At 48.1% G+C, this 17,108-nt stretch overlaps 1 protein-coding gene across 1 annotated transcript in view; it reads left to right on the forward strand.

Annotated features, from left to right (window-relative positions):
• Positions 1–17,108, forward strand: part of SRRM4 (serine/arginine repetitive matrix 4) — a 130,885-nt gene that overhangs the window by 93,483 nt on the left and 20,294 nt on the right. The window contains 5 exon segments of the mRNA XM_053369775.1: positions 119–217; positions 2,607–2,633; positions 2,636–2,769; positions 15,026–15,357; positions 16,829–16,951. Of these exon segments, the coding sequence (XP_053225750.1) occupies positions 119–217; positions 2,607–2,633; positions 2,636–2,769; positions 15,026–15,357; positions 16,829–16,951 (715 nt within the window).

A 17,108-nucleotide genomic window follows, 5' to 3' on the forward strand; every position in this document is an offset into this window, starting at 1 on the left:
ATTTGCCAGCTGTATTGTCTGGCTACATCTCCCAACGCTCCATGGACCTTTCAAAGACGGCTTCCCACCTGCAGGTGAATGTTAAGGTGTTCTGTTTTTCTGTCTTCTTTTTCAAAAGCTCTCGCAGTCAGTCACAGAAATCCCAACGCCGCCGCCATCGCCGCTGCCGCTCTGGCTCAGAGAGCACCAATTCCCTCACAGAGAGCTGTGGAAGCAGGTAAGAATCTTACCTGGGAATAATAATAATAATAATAATAATAATAATAATAATAATAATAATTTATTTATACCCCACCTATCTGGCTGGGTTTCCCCAGCCACTCTGGGCAGCTTCCAACAAAACACTAAAATACAATAACCTATTAAACATTAAAAGCTTCCCTAAACAGGGCTGCCTTCAGATGTCTTCTAAAAGTTTGGTAGTTATTTTTCTCTTTGACATCTGATGGGAGGGCGTTCCACAGGGCGAGTGCCACTACCGAGAAGGCCCTCTGCCTGGTTCCCTGTAACTTGGCTTCTTGCAGGGAGGGAACCGCCAGAAGGCCCTCAGAGCTGGACCTCAGTGTCTGGGCAGAACGATGGAGGTGGAGACGCTCCTTCAGGTATACTGAACCGAGGCCATTTAGGGCTTTAAAGGTCAGCACCAACACTTTGAATTGTGCTTGGAAACGTACTGGGAGCCAGTGTAGGTCTTTCAAGACTGGTGTTAATTATTATTTTTTTGTCTAAAACCCAGGAGAGCTGCTGCCAGTCAGTGCTGACAATACTGAGCTAGATGGACTAGCAGTCTAACTCAGTGCAAGGCAGCTTCCTGTCTACCTATGTCTTAAGGCATAGGAGGTTTTCAACCTTTCTGAGTCCACAGCTCCCTGGACCAACCACATTCTTCCTTCAGCACCCCTGTAGAGCTCAGGAGCCCAGTTCTGTCACCCCTTGCCTGCAGAGCTGGCAGCCTCTCACCCTTTTTCAAACACCCTCCCTTGTGGAGTGTTCAGTCAGCCTTCTCTCCCCTCTCCTTGGGAGTCCTCTGGGCAGCTGCTGCAGGCGTCCCTGGTCCCTGAGCTGCCCCCCACATCCCCAAAAAGAGGTGCCTCCTAACACTGCCCCACAGTGGCCTGGGAAGCACCCCCTGGCCAGCCCCAGAGGCACCATTCACCTGCGGAGCTTGTAGTCAGGGCTGCTGCAACAAACAGCTGTGCAAGCCCTTGGGAGGCAAAGCTGTGAAAGGGCATCAGAGGAGGGAGGGAAGGAAAGAGGGACAGAGGCCAATGTTGTCTGCAGCACCCCTGACTATCATTCAAGGCACCACGGGGTGCCAGGGCACACTGGTTGAAAACCACTGTCTTAAGGAAAGGGCCAGTGGCACCTCTATGGAAGGTTGGAAGAGAACCCTATATGAAATCCTCTTTATTCAAGGAGATGGTATACAATTCAGCGGGACGCAGGTGGTGCTGTGGTTAAACCACAGAGCCTAGGACTTGCTGATCAGAAGGCTGGCGGTTCGAATCCCCGTGACGGGTTGAGCTCCCGTTGCTCAGTCCCTGCTCCTGCCAACCTAGCAGTTCGAAAGCACGTCAAAGTGCAAGTAGATAAATAGGTACTGCTCCAGCGGGAAGGTAAACGGCGTTTCCGTGCGCTGCTCTGGTTTGCCAGAAGCGGCTTAGTCATGCTGGCCACATGACCCGGAAGCTGTACACCGGCTCCCTCAGCCAATAAAGTGAGATGAGCGCCGCAACCCCAGAGTCGGCCACGACTGGACCTAATGGTCAGGGTCTTATACAATTCAGCAACACTTCCCAGCAGGTCTTGTCCCTATGGAGCAGTTGCCAGGAATGAAGGTTCCTGCTGTTATGTTCTGAGTTGAATAGGATCCAAAATGCAGCAGTCTGATTGGTCCTAGAACAACAGTATTCAGAATGCAGCAGTCATGTCCTAGAACAACAGGATCCAGAATGCAGCAGTCTGATTGGTCCACAGGAGTCACCCAATCCAGCTCCAGGTGGAAGTGAATCCGCAACCTGATTGGCCTACAGGAGAATCCCAGAATTAGCCAATCATGTGTGTAAATAATGTTTATAAAGCAGACATTCTGGGGGAACTTCCATTCCTCCTCACCACTATGAGCTGAATAAAGAGCATGAAATCCACTCTTGACTCCGAGTATATTTCACCTGCCTTCCACCCTTTCAAAGGCTCAAACTGTGTCTGCTCACCTCTAGCCTTTGTTCTGCTCTCCTCGTTATTTTGCGTGTTCTGGGAGACCAGCGGGAGGGGAGCTTGTCGCAGCAGGAAAGGGAGACTCCTTGGACTCTTCGGCAGTCTCTTGACACCCACACCCCTCTGCTTCAGCCTCGGAGTCTGAACTGCTCCCTGTCACAGGCTCCTCCTGCTCACTAAACCCTGTTGCCCCTTCGGCATCCGGCACCTCCTCCCAATCTTCTCCCTCTGACCTCTCCTTGGTGTCCCGCCACCAATCCCCTGGCTCTGAACCTTCCTCCTCTGGGGGTTCCCTTGGGGGTTCCCTGGCTAGTGCCTCCCACAATTCTTCTTTGTCCTGACGCTATGAGGCATCTTCCTAAATAGGAGCCACCCCCTTCTCCCTCCAGGCCGGGAGCCAGATCACGGGACGAAGGCCGCAAAGCGAGATGGAAACACTCCCGGCACTCTTTGAAGAGCCTTCGAAAGCCCGATGGCACTACAGAGCTGACCGCCACTCCTTTCCCCGGCTGCACCCCCCAGAACGACAGCTTGCTTCCCTCCACAGAAGCTGTAAGTATCCCCCTATCTGCTTTGCCCCTTGGTTTAAGGCCCCGAGGATCCGTTATGCAATGTTTATGACTCAATTACAGGCATGTTATACTAAAAGTCGGTTTGAAAGCTCAATGCATTATTAACGGCGTGGCTCTCTGATGTATGGAGAGCGTGCTGTTTTTTGCACAGAGGGTGGGGAGAAAGGGAGGGCAGAGGATGGGGGGGGAGACGAGATATTGCTTAGGCTGTAGCCCATGAATAATACAGGGGAGACATTTACCAAGGCAGTGGCCTCCAGCGATGATATTTCACACGGGTGTCTCTGTAGCATGCCTCTTCCGCTCCGTGGGCTTGCTGCCTCTTGCACCCAGGCGGTTTGGTCCTCGGAGGCACGCAAGATTAAACCTGTTTTTAAAAAAGCAACATTTGCATTGAATCGGGTGGGAGCGGAGGTGCAAGGGTGGCGAGGGACGAAGGGGGATGCTGGAGGACTCTCGACAAACAGGCCCCGTGGCTGCTCCCATGGATGCTAATAGACGCCTTGCGAGCATCAGAGGAGAAAATGGGCAGCCGGCTCCCGGGGGCATCCTTCCTCTGAACGCACAGACGTAACAGGGCTGGCTTGGGCACAGCAATCGCTGTGAGCTCAAGGCCAGGCTTGTTTGTGCTCAAGGCCTGCCTGGACGCATCTACTTCTGGCACCAAGACTTGCCTTTCCTCCACCTCCAAGCCAGACAGAGGAACTGCCACGCAGTGTTAATTTAATGTGCCTGATTTTCTGCTAGGATCCCCTTTTTTATATAAAGCAAGCTGTGTAGGTGTTAGAGCAGGAGTGGGGAACCCTTTTCAGCCAAGGGCCATGTTTCCTTCTCGGCTATGCTCCAGGGGCCACATGCTAATAGAGGGCGGGGCCAGATGTAAAAGCAGGCGGAGCAATGGATGTAAATTTCAGTAGGCTGGTTTCTACACTCACACAAAACCCTCTCCTGTCCTCCAACCAGGTAAGCAAGAGGCATTATCAGACACAGATCCAACCAGGGATCGTGTGTTTGTTTGTTTGTTTGTGTGTGTGTGTGTGTGTGTGTGTGTGTGTGTGTCTCTGATGCAGAGCTAGTGAGGGGTGTGGTCTATGAAGAAGGGTGTGGTCCAAAGAGAGTCTCAAGGGCCAGGTGAGAGAGGTCTGGACGGCTGCATTTGGACCCCAACATCCGGAGACCCCCACTTCCCTAAATCAGAGCATTCAAGTGAATGTGTAGGTAATCTAGGTAAAGGCAAAGGGACCCCTGACCATTAGGTCCAGTCGTGGCCGGCTCTGGGGTTGCGGCGCTCATCTCGCTTTATTGGCCGAGGGAGCCGGCGTACAGCTTCCGGGTCATGTGGCCAGCATGACTAAGCCGCTTCTGGCGAACCAGAGCAGCACACGGAAACGCCGTTTATCTTCCCATCAGAGTGGTACCTATTTATCTACTTGCACTTTGACATGCTTTTGAACTGCTAGGTTGGCAGGAGCAGGGACCAAGCAACGGGAGCTCACCCCGTCACGGGGATTCAAACTGCCGACCTTCTGATCGGCAAGTCCTAGGCTCTGTGGTTAAACCCACAGCACCACCCACATCCCATGTAGGGAATCTACAGGGCCTCATACTCTCAAAGTGCATACTCTAAAAAATGTATTTATTTAGAGTGTGTGTGTGTGTGTGTGTGTGTGTACAGCATTTCAAACAAATATCGTTGCCCTACATCAGGGCTGGCCCGTGACATTCTGCTGCCTGAGGCAAAGGGCGAGAAGATGCCACCCCCATTCCTTGTACACCAACAGACCAGCCTTTAACACCGGTGACAGGATAGCATCCTTTATCACACCTGAGGGCAGCAGGCACAGGCCAGGCCATGTGGTGTACACAGCTCAATATTTTGCTGTCATCCTACAGTATATGCCACCTGAGGTTGCCATCTCAAACTACCCAATAGCAGGGCCCAAAGTGGCTCACATTAACAAGAGAGACGGGGACAGAGACAAAGAGAGGTGGATCCTGCCCTCAGGCATAGAAACTAAAAAGACTCAGAAGTAAGAGAGTTGCAACAAAACCAAAAATGAGAGCGGAAATTGCTGGTGTTTCCTTATTTGTTCCATGTCTGTCTTGGAAATAGATCCAGCAAAAACAATCAGTATTCATTGTTGTTGTTGCTTTCAGTCTGCAAATGATACAATGGCAAAGTAACTTACGGAATGTATGTGACTGATTTTGTACATTGCATACATAATTTTGCCACTGGGGACGACAGGCAAATAGCATGGTTTTTAGCAGAATATGAACTGCAGCAAAATGGAAACTGTGCTGTGTGTGAAATCTGATCTGGGCATTTCTGCCCCCTATGTGTAGAAGTTTCTCTGCAGTAGTTTCTCATAGGTAGGTTTAAAAGCAGAACCTTTGTACTTTGAAAGAGATGCTAGAAGGAAGCTGTGTTGCATGAAAAGCACAGCCTTCTGTTTTAGGTGATGTGTGCCGGAGACAGGGGAGGAATTTGATTCAGTTTGTAATTCAAGGTGAATCTACAATAGGAGAACTGAAATGCAGCCATCCTTCAGAATTCACGCCTCTCTGAATTTTGCAAAGCCAAGTTCTCCAGTCAAGTGATGTGTACAAAAATGTGTATTGATGATGCAAACCACACTTGGTGTGCAGGTCTGGTGGCCTCACTTCAAAAAAGGATATTCTAGTGTTGGGACAGGTTCAGAAAAGGCCAACTCAGATGATCGAGGTGGTGGAGTGACTCTATGAGGAGAGGCTGAGATGTAAGGGATTTCTTCATTTAGAGTGCAGGCGAGTAGAAGCTGACATGACAGAAGTTTCTAAATGATGCATGATATGGAGAAATAGAGAAAAGTCTCTCATAATACTAGGACTCATGGGCATCCACGGAAGCTGAGTGTTGGAAGGTTCGGGACAGGTAGAAGAAATTGCATCAGTGGTGGTCACCAACTTGGATGGCTCCAAAGAGGATTTGATAAATTCATGAAGGCTATCAAAAGCTACTAGCCGTGGTGGCTATGCTCTGCCTTCATGCTCACAAGGAGAAATGCTTCTGAATACCAGTTGCTGGAAACCACAGGAAGGGAGAGTTGCTCTCGTGCTTGAATCTGCTTGCAGACTTCTCAAGAGGCATCTGGCTGCCCACTGGGAGAACATGATGCTGGTCTAGAAGGCCCATTGGCCTGATTCAACAAGCTCTTCTCATTATCTTATGTTCTTATGTTCATATCCTGGGATAAAGTGTTGGTTAAAAATTATCTATCTATTTTGCAGTAACACACAAAAATTCAATGTTTTAGGGGGACATTGTTTTGCAAAAAAAAAAGTGTATATTATGCAAAATTGCATTTTAAAAATGAGCATATTAGGATAAATGTGCCCTTAAATGTTGGTGAATTTTCATGAGGATTTTTTTCTTTTTAATGCAAGCTGATGTGGAGAACTGAAGATTGGAAAAATAAGAAATTGAAAGAGACAGAGTCACCCACTCCTATCTATGACTCACTCTGAACGTTTAACATAGTTAACATATTGAGTAGCAGTTGAAAGAGGGGTCACCCACCTCTTTCAGTTAATGAGCAGATTTGGATTTTTGAGCAAGTGCCTTGGGTGCCCCCCCTTCTGGTCACTTCCCTAAATGAGCCACACACATACACACAAGGCCACTTTCTCCTCCAGAGAGAGATAGAAAGGGAGGGAGAGCACAAACAGCTTTTTCCAGTGGATCTTTGTAAACGTCAGATACAATAGAATTACCGTATTTTTCGCTCTATAAGATGCACTTTTTCCCATCCAGAAATTAAGGGGGAATGTGTGTGCATCTTATGGAGCAAATGCAGGCTCCATGGCTTCAGCGATAGCAACACAAAGCCTCTGAAGTGCAGAGGAAGAGCTCCCGTCGGTGTGCACCGACACCTCTCGCTCTCCAGGCTTCAGGGATAGCTGCCTGAAGCCAGGAGGGCGCTCAGGAGGCTTCGACCCCTCTCGCTCTCCAGGCTTGGGGTTCCTTTCACTGAAGCCAGGAGAGCAAGACATTCTCGGTTTCAGCGAAAGGGACCCAAAGCCTCCGGAGCGAGGTGGGAACTGAAGAGCGAGAGGGGTCGGTGCACACCGATCCCTCTTGCTCTCCTGGCTTCGCTTCGCTGGAGAGGTGCTGCACAGCTTTCTCTCTCTGCGCAGCGCCCCTTCAGCAAAGCGGGAGGAGAAATGGAAGGGGCTGCGCAGAGAGGGAGAGAATTTTTTTTTCTTGTTCTCCCCTTCTAAAACAAGGTGCGTCCTATGGTCAGGTGCGTCCTATAGAGCGAAAAATACGGTAAGCTGAGCATCAAAGGAGAGAAAGGCAACCAGTCTCCCCACTCTATGACCAAGGGTTGTCTGTTCCTAAGGGTAGCCTGAGAGGAAAGCTATGGAGATAGTTGCTGTTGCTATACTTTGTCTGAACACTCATTGTTAAGCATTATTATTCCACTGCCCATTAAATTTAATCAAGATGCCTCCTGGGGAGGCTTGATAGCAAAAGCACTAATTGAGTTAATTTTTATTAAAAAAAAAAAACCACAGAATTAAACTTGAGCTGCGGCAGGGGAAAGTTCAGATCTAGGTCTGGACCGGGGAAAGTTGGCACGGCGCCCTCTAGATACTTTGGGAACTCTCATGAGCCCCAGCCAGCATGACCATTGTTCAGGGGTGATGGGAGATGTAGTCCACAGTATTGGAAAGCTAACCCTGATCTAGACAGCTTTGGCATTCCAGCACACTGACATGGCTTACTGTTGTCGACATGTGGCCTACAAGCCCCACACGGTTGCCTAGCAACAGCAGGCGCTGGGAAACCACCCATCGCTTTGAATTTCCCACAGTGCTTTGGAACGGCTGATGCAGCCTTCCTCTGGAACATTGTGGGAACTTAAAATTGCAGGTGGCTTCTCAAGATTCTGAATAAGTCTATGGCCAGATTAGCAGATGGAGAAGGCTCTTTGCCAAACAGGAGGTCATCTTATTGTTGCTGTTTTTTACAGATATTGCATGTAAGATGAGGAGGAGGATTAGGAGGAGCACTGCTGATTCAAGGTGAATGGCACATCTAGTCTGGCATTCTGTTCTCATGGTGGGCAACCAGGTGACTTTTCTGAGAAGCCCATAAACAGGACCTGAGCACAACAGTACTCTCCCTTGCTGTGGTTTCTGTGGGGATGATTAGGGAGGCAGGAGATTATATATTAATGATATCCTTCCTAACTTGCGTTAGCAAGTTCCATATTCTAGCAGAATTCCAAATTTCCCCCTTTTAAAATTACATAGCGATCAGCTTGTTGCTGACTCATCTGAGTCTTACTGTTAAAGATTCCTTCCTGGTAAAATCCCTTCTAATTCCTCTTAAAAAGAATCAACACATGAATCTGATTAACGTTAATATAAAAGTAGTTTACTCGCAGATTCATTCAGGTTCACAGACATATCCCTGAAGGCAGGCTTAGTTACATAACAACTAGAACTATTCCATAAAGAAGTTAGTCCCAAGTGACTGCGACTAAGCAGTCACTTCTCCAAACACACAGCGACATACAAAATGGAGAACACACACTGATCAGAACGTGGAGGCTGTGTGCTCCTCCATACTAGTACAAGAGACCACACCCTCTTCAAGCCACATGTGGTGGAAGTCTGTCCCAGCTCAGGAGGAAACAGGAAGTCTTCTCCTGAGTGGTACAAAACATCCCCTGACATATCCACTGGAGGAATGTTGTACTTGACTGCAGTTTTACAGTGTGGGGAAAAAAGTATTTGATCCCCTGTTAAATTTGCCTGGTGGCCACCTACAAGAAACATCTCATCTCTGTAATTGCCAACAAGAGTTTTGCCACCAAGTACTAAGTCATCTTTTGCAAAGGGGTCAAATATTTATTTCACTCATTCTAATGCACATCAATCTCTGACTTTTGTCTTCTGGGTTTCTGGAGGTTTTCCCGTTGTTATTCTGTCTCTCACAGCTACAATAAACCTACCATTAAAATTATGGCCTGGTCATTTCTTCGTCCGAGGGCAAACAGGCAAATTTAGCAGGGGATCAAATACTTTCCCCCCTCACTGTACATCCCACAGTTTCCAGCACTGGGTAGTCAGAAGCACACTGCTTCCAATATGGTGGAGAGGGCTGTCGATAGCTACTACCCACAATGGCTGTCCTCTGCCTCCAACGTCGGAGGCAGCGATGTTTCTGAATGCCAGTTGCTGGAAACCACAGTAGGGGAGAGGGCTTTTGTGCTCGAATCCTGCTTGCTGGCTTCCCACAAGCATCTGGTTGGCCACTGTGAGACCAGGAGGCTGGACTAGATGGGCCATTGGCCTGATCCAGCGGGCTCTTCCAACATTCTTATGTGGTAGATCATAGCCACTGTGGCTAGCAGCCATTGATAGCCATATCTTCCATAGATTTGCCGGCTCCTTTTCTGAAACCAACCAAGCTGGCGGCTGTCACTCACATTTTGATAATAGATGTGCACGCTTTCAGGGTGGGGTGGGAGTGTTGTATGGGAGAGTAAAGGAAAGAGCAGCCAAAGAGAAATCTGGGACTTCATGCAGAAAATCTGTGGATTTGTGCAGGCTCGTTCCGCCGCCAGGCACCTCCTGGAAGGGAAGGATATTCTGACTTTGAAGTTGGAGCTTTAAAACACAAGAAAGACCCCCCAGAAAGAGAGAGGTTTCTTAAGCGCGCTGCAGAAATTGCTGGTTCCATATGGTTGAGAAAATTGATAGCAACGTCTCTCCAAGGAGGCATTTAAAGCACACCAAACAGGCTTGTTCAGTTTAATTGGAAAATTTGCCGCAATTATACTTTTGTAACCTATTGGGCTACCCTGCTTCTTGAGTTAAGCATTCGGCGGAAATTGAAGCCCGAGGTACGAGCCTTTCTTTTCTCCTCCTCCCACTTCAATTAAATAATGTTTTGACCCGACCAGAAAACTTGCAAACAGCCTGATCCCAAATATATTTAGTTAGAAGTTAAGTCCTGCAGAGTTCAATGGGACTTTTGATAAGAGTAAGTAGGCTTAGTGAAGTTTCCCCTGCAGGACTCCTGCCTATCTCACAGACCCATGGCCTGGCGGCAAAACGGTAACAGCAATGTTCTCTTGACAGGAGAACCGAGCAATCTCCATCGTTTCACCTAGATAGAGATCTAAGCAAAGCGATATGAAACAAGGCACCCACCATGAAATTAATGCGTTTGAGAATGAATGGCAGAAGGTGTCTGCGCAGCAACTGTGGCGCATTGGTCTGAGGGTTAGTTCCCAGGCCCCACATTAAACGAGTAAATATTTCAGTTTGTTTATATGCAGATAGTGTAGGGTAGCTGCTCTGAAACTTTTTCTTGGTTCCATAAACTCATCCCCCAGTTCCCCCTACCCTGACCTATAAAAAGCATCACAGTCGTATCTTGGTTCTCAGAATCCATTCCAGAAGTCCGTTCGACTTCCAAAATGTTCGGAAACCAAGGCGCCTTCCTATTGGCTGCAGAAAGCTCCTGCAGCCAATCGGAAGCTGCGTAAGCCACATCAGATGTTTGGCTTCCAAAAATAGTTCGCAAACCAGAACACTCACTTCCAGGTTTGCGGCGTTTGGGAGCCAAAACATTCAAGAACTAAGCTGTTTGGAAACCAAGGTATGACTGTATTCAGAATAGCAGTCTGCACAAGCCACTAAGGAACCTAGGAGCCAACTCCCAGGGGCCGAGGTTTCTTCACCGCCACCCCCATAAAATATTTTAGGGGGCCGGGGACCCCCAAAGTTGATGGACATTGCCATTCAGAAGGTGTGCATGTACCACATCTTGTGGATTATGCAGGGCAGGGCTTACCTGCACTCTCCCCCAATATTTTATTCAAGTTGGCATCCCTGCTAAGGAAGGTGATAACACAACAAAATTCAAAGCAAGTAGCCCTTAATTGCACATTTATTCAAAATCCAGTATAAACCATTTGGTTTGAGTAATTAGAGCCCTAAACGGCCTCAGCCCTGTATACCTGAGGGAGCGTCTCCACGCCCACGGTTCAGCCCGGACACTGAGGTCCAGCTCCAAGGGCCTTCTGGCGGTTCCTTCACTGCGAGAAGTAAGGCTACAGGGACCCTGTGAAATGTCCCTTCCCACCAGATGTCAAGAAGATAAATAACCATACAACCTTCAGAAGGCATCTAAAGGCAGCCCTGTATAGGGAAGTTTCTAATGTTTGATGTTTTCTCATGTTTCTATATCTGTTGGAAGCCGCCCAGAGTGGCTGGGGCAACTCAGTCACGTAGGCTGAGTGCAAATGATAAAATTATTATTATGTGTTATTATTAATTCAACAAAACTGATGAACTTGATCCCATAAGACCAGCTTTTCAAAGTCTGATAGCCATTTACACACTTGTCTCTTAGACCCCCTAGGTAATCCCCCTCAAGGGATGGTACCACCCACTTTAGGAACCCCTGCTTGAGGATGTCCCCTGGTACATTCCTCCTCACCTTGGCAAGGGTCTGTGGCAAAGGGCTTTGGAAACCACCCACCGCTTTAATTACCCACAATGCCCCTGGTGTGACATCATTCTGGGGCATTGCAGGAAATGCAAATGACCGGCCCCATTTTAGTTTTCATTGCTCACAATGTCCTGGAGTAGCAACATGAGGACAGGGGCATTGTGGGTAATTAAAATGCTGGAAAGATCCCATATCCAGCCGCCTGGCAGATGGGACCCCCGAGGCCCCGACAGCTGCCCAAGGATGCCAGGTGGAGAATGGGGCACTGCCCCCACCAGACTCAATCTCTGCTGCCTGCTTTTCCACTTACAACCAGTCCAGGGGGTAGCCCTGGCTTTCAGCTTCCTCTCAGTCTTGCCCCTTGCATAACTCACCAGGGACAAGGATGGGAAACCAGAATCAGTTGGTTCTACCTGTCATTGGCTCTGGTGCCCTCTACTGTTGGACAGTGGCGGAGCTTCATGCTCCAGCACCGGGGTGAAGAGCAGCAGCAGCAGCAGAAGGAGAGTTTGGATTTGATATCCCGCTTTATCACTACCCGAAGGAGTCTCAAAGCGGCTAACATTCTCCTTTCCCTTCCTCCCCCACAACAAACACTCTGTGAGGTGAGTGGGGCTGAGAGACTTCAGAGAAGTGTGACTAGCCCAAGGTCACCCAGCAGCTGCATGTGGAGGAGCGGGGAAGTGAACCCGGTTCACCAGATTACGAGTCCACCGCTCTTAACCACTACACCACACTGGCTCTCAGGCAGGGGCATGACTGGCATGCGTCCCGGGGGTGTGGTGCACAGCCCAGGGGCATGGCACACCGCCCGCAGGGGTGTGGCACACGTCCTGGGGGGTGTGGCGTGCCGCTCGCAGGGGTGTGACGCACGTCCTGGGGGCATGGCGTGCCACCCACAGGGCGTGGTGCATGTCCCAGGGGCATGGTGCGTGTCCTGGGGGCGTGGCATGCGTCCTGGGGCATGGTGCACCACCCACAGGGGCATGGCACATGTCCTGGGGGCTTGGTGCCCAGCACGGGGGGGGCAGCCACGATGGCACCCCACCAAGAACATGGTGCCAGGGGCGGTACGCTCCCCCCACCCCCCTCTTCCTCCGCCAGTGCTGTGGGACTCCCTGCCTTCTTCCCCAGCAGTCTCAATGGGCACCAGCTGTCACATTCTGCCAGACAGCAAAAACAGTCCTGAGCTAGATACGGTCAGGCAGCTGACTTGGTATAAGGCAGCATGCTTTGTGAGATTTGGAGCTTGTTGTAGTTGTTTGCTACGTCTTGCAATCTGCATTGGGACAGTCTGCAGGCGAGGCTAGTATGAGCTGCTCTAGAACCCAGGAGCGTCTCCCCATGGATCTGATGATATTGTGGGGAGCCACAAAGCATCAATGAGAGAACAGGTGTGTTTGTACTTTGTAGCCAGTGCCTATGTCTTCCTTTTGGTCCTCACTAAAAAGCAAAGCGGGAAATCTTCCTCTCTTTTTGTTTTACCAAAAAATAAATAAATCTCCGTTCTCCTTTTAATGATTATTTTTTTATGTGGGTGAGCATTAAAAGCCAAAGGTGATGATGTGAATAGATGCCATATAAATCCCAGATAAACAAGTGGCCAAAAGGAAATAGCTCGAAAGGGATTGTTTGCAAAGAGAGAGAGAAAATGATGGCAAAGCTGTTTAAAATCGGACAAGACAAAAAACAACAACCACCCAACACTTGAGTGGAGAGAGATAGAGAGAGGGTTTGTGGATTCTTCTTCTTTTTTTTAATCTTCTCTTGTAATTTGAGACTCTAATGATGGACTTATGATGCCCACTCTTCCCTTTTTCTTACACCTTACCCTACTAAAGGAGGAAATCTTGATTGGTAAGTGGATGAAAACCGCAAGATGCTAGGACGTTTATTACTAGAGGTCCCTCGAAAGTATGAGCTGTACCAGGGGTGACTAACCTGTGGCCTCCCGGATATCGCAGGAATGCAAATCCCAGCATCCTCCACCATTGGCTGTTCTGGCTGCTGAGGATTCTGGGAGATGTAGTCCAGCAGCATCTGGGAGTCCATTGGTTCCCCATTCCTGAGCTGTGCCTTCTAGGAGGGGGAAAAAACCACACCAAGAGATATATATATATGTCTACCTTTTTTCCCAGAGGGAGTTTTTGCTTTTTGTTTTCTTAAAGTTTTCTTTCATTTCCTTCTTTTGATTATTGTTTCAAGGCATTACAGTTTGCCCGCCAGATTTCCTTTATGTCATTCCTAAGATATCCCTTTTCTTTTAAAGTTTGTGATAGACATCCCATCTCCTTGTCGAGAGTTGGTTGATTGATTGATTGATTGATTGATTGATTGATTGATTTGAAATGGAGATCAATCACAAAAGGGCAAGACCCCAGCCAAAGTTAAGCTCTTCTACAGCTTGGCTCCAGGCATGTTCCCTCAGGAGTTAAGTCTCACTCCTTTCAATGGGACATGCAATTGATCCATATCCAATTGGGATCAAGCCCCACTGCATTTCAAATGGGATTTAATCTCATATAATGTGTACAGCAGCCTTCCTCAACCTGGTGCCTTCCAGATGTTTTGAACTACAATTCCCATCAGTCCCAGGCTGTATGTCCTTCCACTCCTTGAGAAAGGTGTGGTGTCTCAGAGGGGGTGATCTGGCCCCTGGAGGCAATGAAGGCTTCAATTAAGTCCCAGACATTCTTGGGGCAAATAGCTCACTTGGAGCTTTCCATGGTGCTGAAACCACTGGCCAGCCTTTTGCCCATGGTGCTGAAACTACTGGCCTGCCTTATGTCCTTCTAGTGGTCTTCCAGACAAAGTCAGGGCAAGACAGGACATTTGTTTGTATCAGGGATTGGGTGCCTGCCTGTGGCACTCCAGATGTTGCTACTACAGCTCCCATTATCCCTGACAATTTGCCATGTTGGCTGATGGGAGTTGTCGTCCAAAACAGGCTGGAGGACTTCCCAGGTTGGGGAATACTGGTGCATAGGATTGCTTTGAATTGCCTCCTTATACTCTGTTGATTTCTTCAATAAAGAACCTATGCACGATTAATACCATCCTTTGCCAACCTGGTGCCTTCCAGATGTTCTGGCCTACTACTCCCATCAGCCCCCACCAGCAGGGGGCATCTGGAGGGAACCAGGTCAGCGATGGCTGTTTAAGGCTCCCCTGCTGGAATCAATGGGAACTAGAAGTGCTTAATTTTAGCTGGATTATGCTTGCAGGATTCTGTTCTGTTCTGTTCTGTTTAATTTCTAAGGCATATGTCTGTCCGTCTTTTTAAAGATACTCCTTTTCTTTTTCAACCCCTTTGTTTTTAGAGAAGGCTTTGGTTTTAAGTCTGCTTTATATATTTTTTATTTGATCTTTCATTCAACATTGATTCGCATGCCTAGGACTCTTTGCATGATGCCTTAAAATCTTCCAATTTATATCTGGGTGGGGAAAAAAGACATTTCTTCTTTCTTTCAGGGAGATGCGTTGTTTTGTATTTTTTATTCTTTCTTTCTTTGTTTGTTTCTTCCTTTCTCCTTCTTTCCTTCCTTCCTTTCTTTCCTTTGATTACAGACTGTGCATCATGATGGTTAAAAAGAAAAGAAAAGAAAAAAGGTTTATTTGGAAAAAAATAAAATAATGATTGAGTGTATATAAAATCAGGCAAAACTTAATGGGCTGAGGAAAAATCTATTTAAACGCTGGCCAATGGCTTTTGTTTTGCTTGCAGATTTCAAAGTCTGGGTGTCCTGCTGACCTTTTTAAAAAAGCAGAGGGTCGGGTTGGCAGGCTGGCCCAACAGAATGGAGAACCCCACGAGTACGACTCAGGAAATGATACTTCTTCCCCTCCATCCACCCAGACAAGTGCATCCAGGTCAAAGGGGGGCCCCAAACCACCATGTGATCAAGTCTGTGATGGTTTCAGCCGGGCCTTCTCTTCCGGGAAGGTGAGCAATGGGAGCAGTTCTGATTCAGGAAATTCCTTCACCAGCTGCTTCTCCCGGACGAAGGGGGCAACTTTAGACAATCCATCTCCAAGGGTTCGAACCAAGGATCAAAGGTGAGCAACCACCCCGAAAGTCTGAGCTCTGGAGCAACAGGAAGTTGCTGTAGCTCCTGATAATATAATAATAATAATAATAATAATAATAATTTATTATTTATACCCCGCCCATCTGGCTGGGCTTCCCCAGACACTCTGGGTGGCTTCCAAAAAAATATTAAAATACTGTAATACTGTCGGAATTCAAACCAGCAGAGCCTCCAGCTCTTAGGAATTTGGCCACCCTCCAGGTGCCCGGCTTGAATCCTTATGACCTCCCGTCTGCGACTCCCGGCAAGATCAAGGGAGGTCTCCAATCGGCGATTCTCCTCAACGTGAAGGAGAACACACCACTCCTCCCCCACCTCCATTCCCAGGGGGGGGAAGAGACAGACAGAAATATATTTACATGTCTTTATTCCTGTCGTTCACCAGTACAGAGAAACATGTCTGTACACTTTGATTCCCACTGCAGAGAGAGAATAAACTCCACCCATGTACTTCCAGTACAGGGTCATGTGCTGCTCTGAGGTAACATCCGGCTCTCAGAGCACTTTACAAACAGTCCCTGGTTCCCACGGTACAATCCAATAACACCCACATCCTGTTTACCATTCCAGCCACCTGGTGCTTGCTTCTGCATTGCTCCTTTTTCGTAACAAATACATCATATATTAAAAGCTTTCCTAAAGAGGGCTGCCTTCAGATGTCTTCTAAAAGTCTGGTAGTTGTTGTTCTCTAGTTGCGCCACTACCAAGAACGCCCTCTGCCTGGTTCCCTGTAACTTGGCCTCTCGCAGTGAGGGAACCGCCAGAAGGCCCTCGGTGCTGGACCTCAGTGTCCAGGCAGAAAGATGGGGGTGGATACGCTCCTTCGGATATACTGGACCTGAGTGATGATGAAAGAGGTTTATAAAATTATATGCATGGCGTAATTGGCCAGAGAAAGGTGTCTCTGCATCTCCCATGACACTAGGACTCATGGATGAAGCTGAATGTTGGAAGATTCAGATAAAAGAAAGTCCTCCTAGTTAAACTATGGAACTCGCTGCCACAGGAGGCAGGGATGACCACCAAACTAGCTTGCTCTAAAGGAGGATTAGACAAATTCATGGCTGACACGGGTTTCAGAGAGGGTTCTCACATAGCCCTACTTGGAGTTGCTGGAGATTGAAACTGGGACCTTTTTCATGCAAGGCAAAAGGGTCTCTGATAGCAGTGATGGGTAGAGTAGGCTGCTGCCAGTCAGAGTAGCCAGTATAGAGCCAGATGGATGAATAGCCTGAGCTAGTATCAGGCAGCTTTTCTGTGTTTCAGATTGCATCTTTTAAAGGGAGTGAAACTGGAGCAGAAACTGGTTTGCTGTACCAAGTTCCTGTAAGGCTAGAATGCTATTTTGGGGTGTGAAATGTCCCTTTTCGGGAAAAGGGTCGTTGCAATCTCCTGGACACTCAGAAAAGAAAGTTGTTTTTTTCTGGCTTACCTCTTAGGTCATGTGCCCGGAATGGTTCTACATCCAGCAGGTCATCTCCAGAGTCTAACCACTCCCATTTATTACATCACAAGGCGGGATCCCGGTCTTCACACAGCAGATCCTGTTCATCAGGGACAAGGTGAGGTATTTGGGGGGGTCATCTATTGGCAGTACTGACTCTCTGGAACTCCCCTTCCCCACTGATATCAGGGAAGCACCTTCACTCTTATCATTTTACATTTAGAAAAGCCTATGCTGAAACATACTTTTAGCGTGGAATTTGATTATGTATATTT

Source organism: Podarcis raffonei, chromosome 16 (assembly GCF_027172205.1).
Source record: "Podarcis raffonei isolate rPodRaf1 chromosome 16, rPodRaf1.pri, whole genome shotgun sequence".
In the NCBI taxonomy this organism is placed as follows: Eukaryota; Metazoa; Chordata; class Lepidosauria; order Squamata; family Lacertidae; genus Podarcis; species Podarcis raffonei.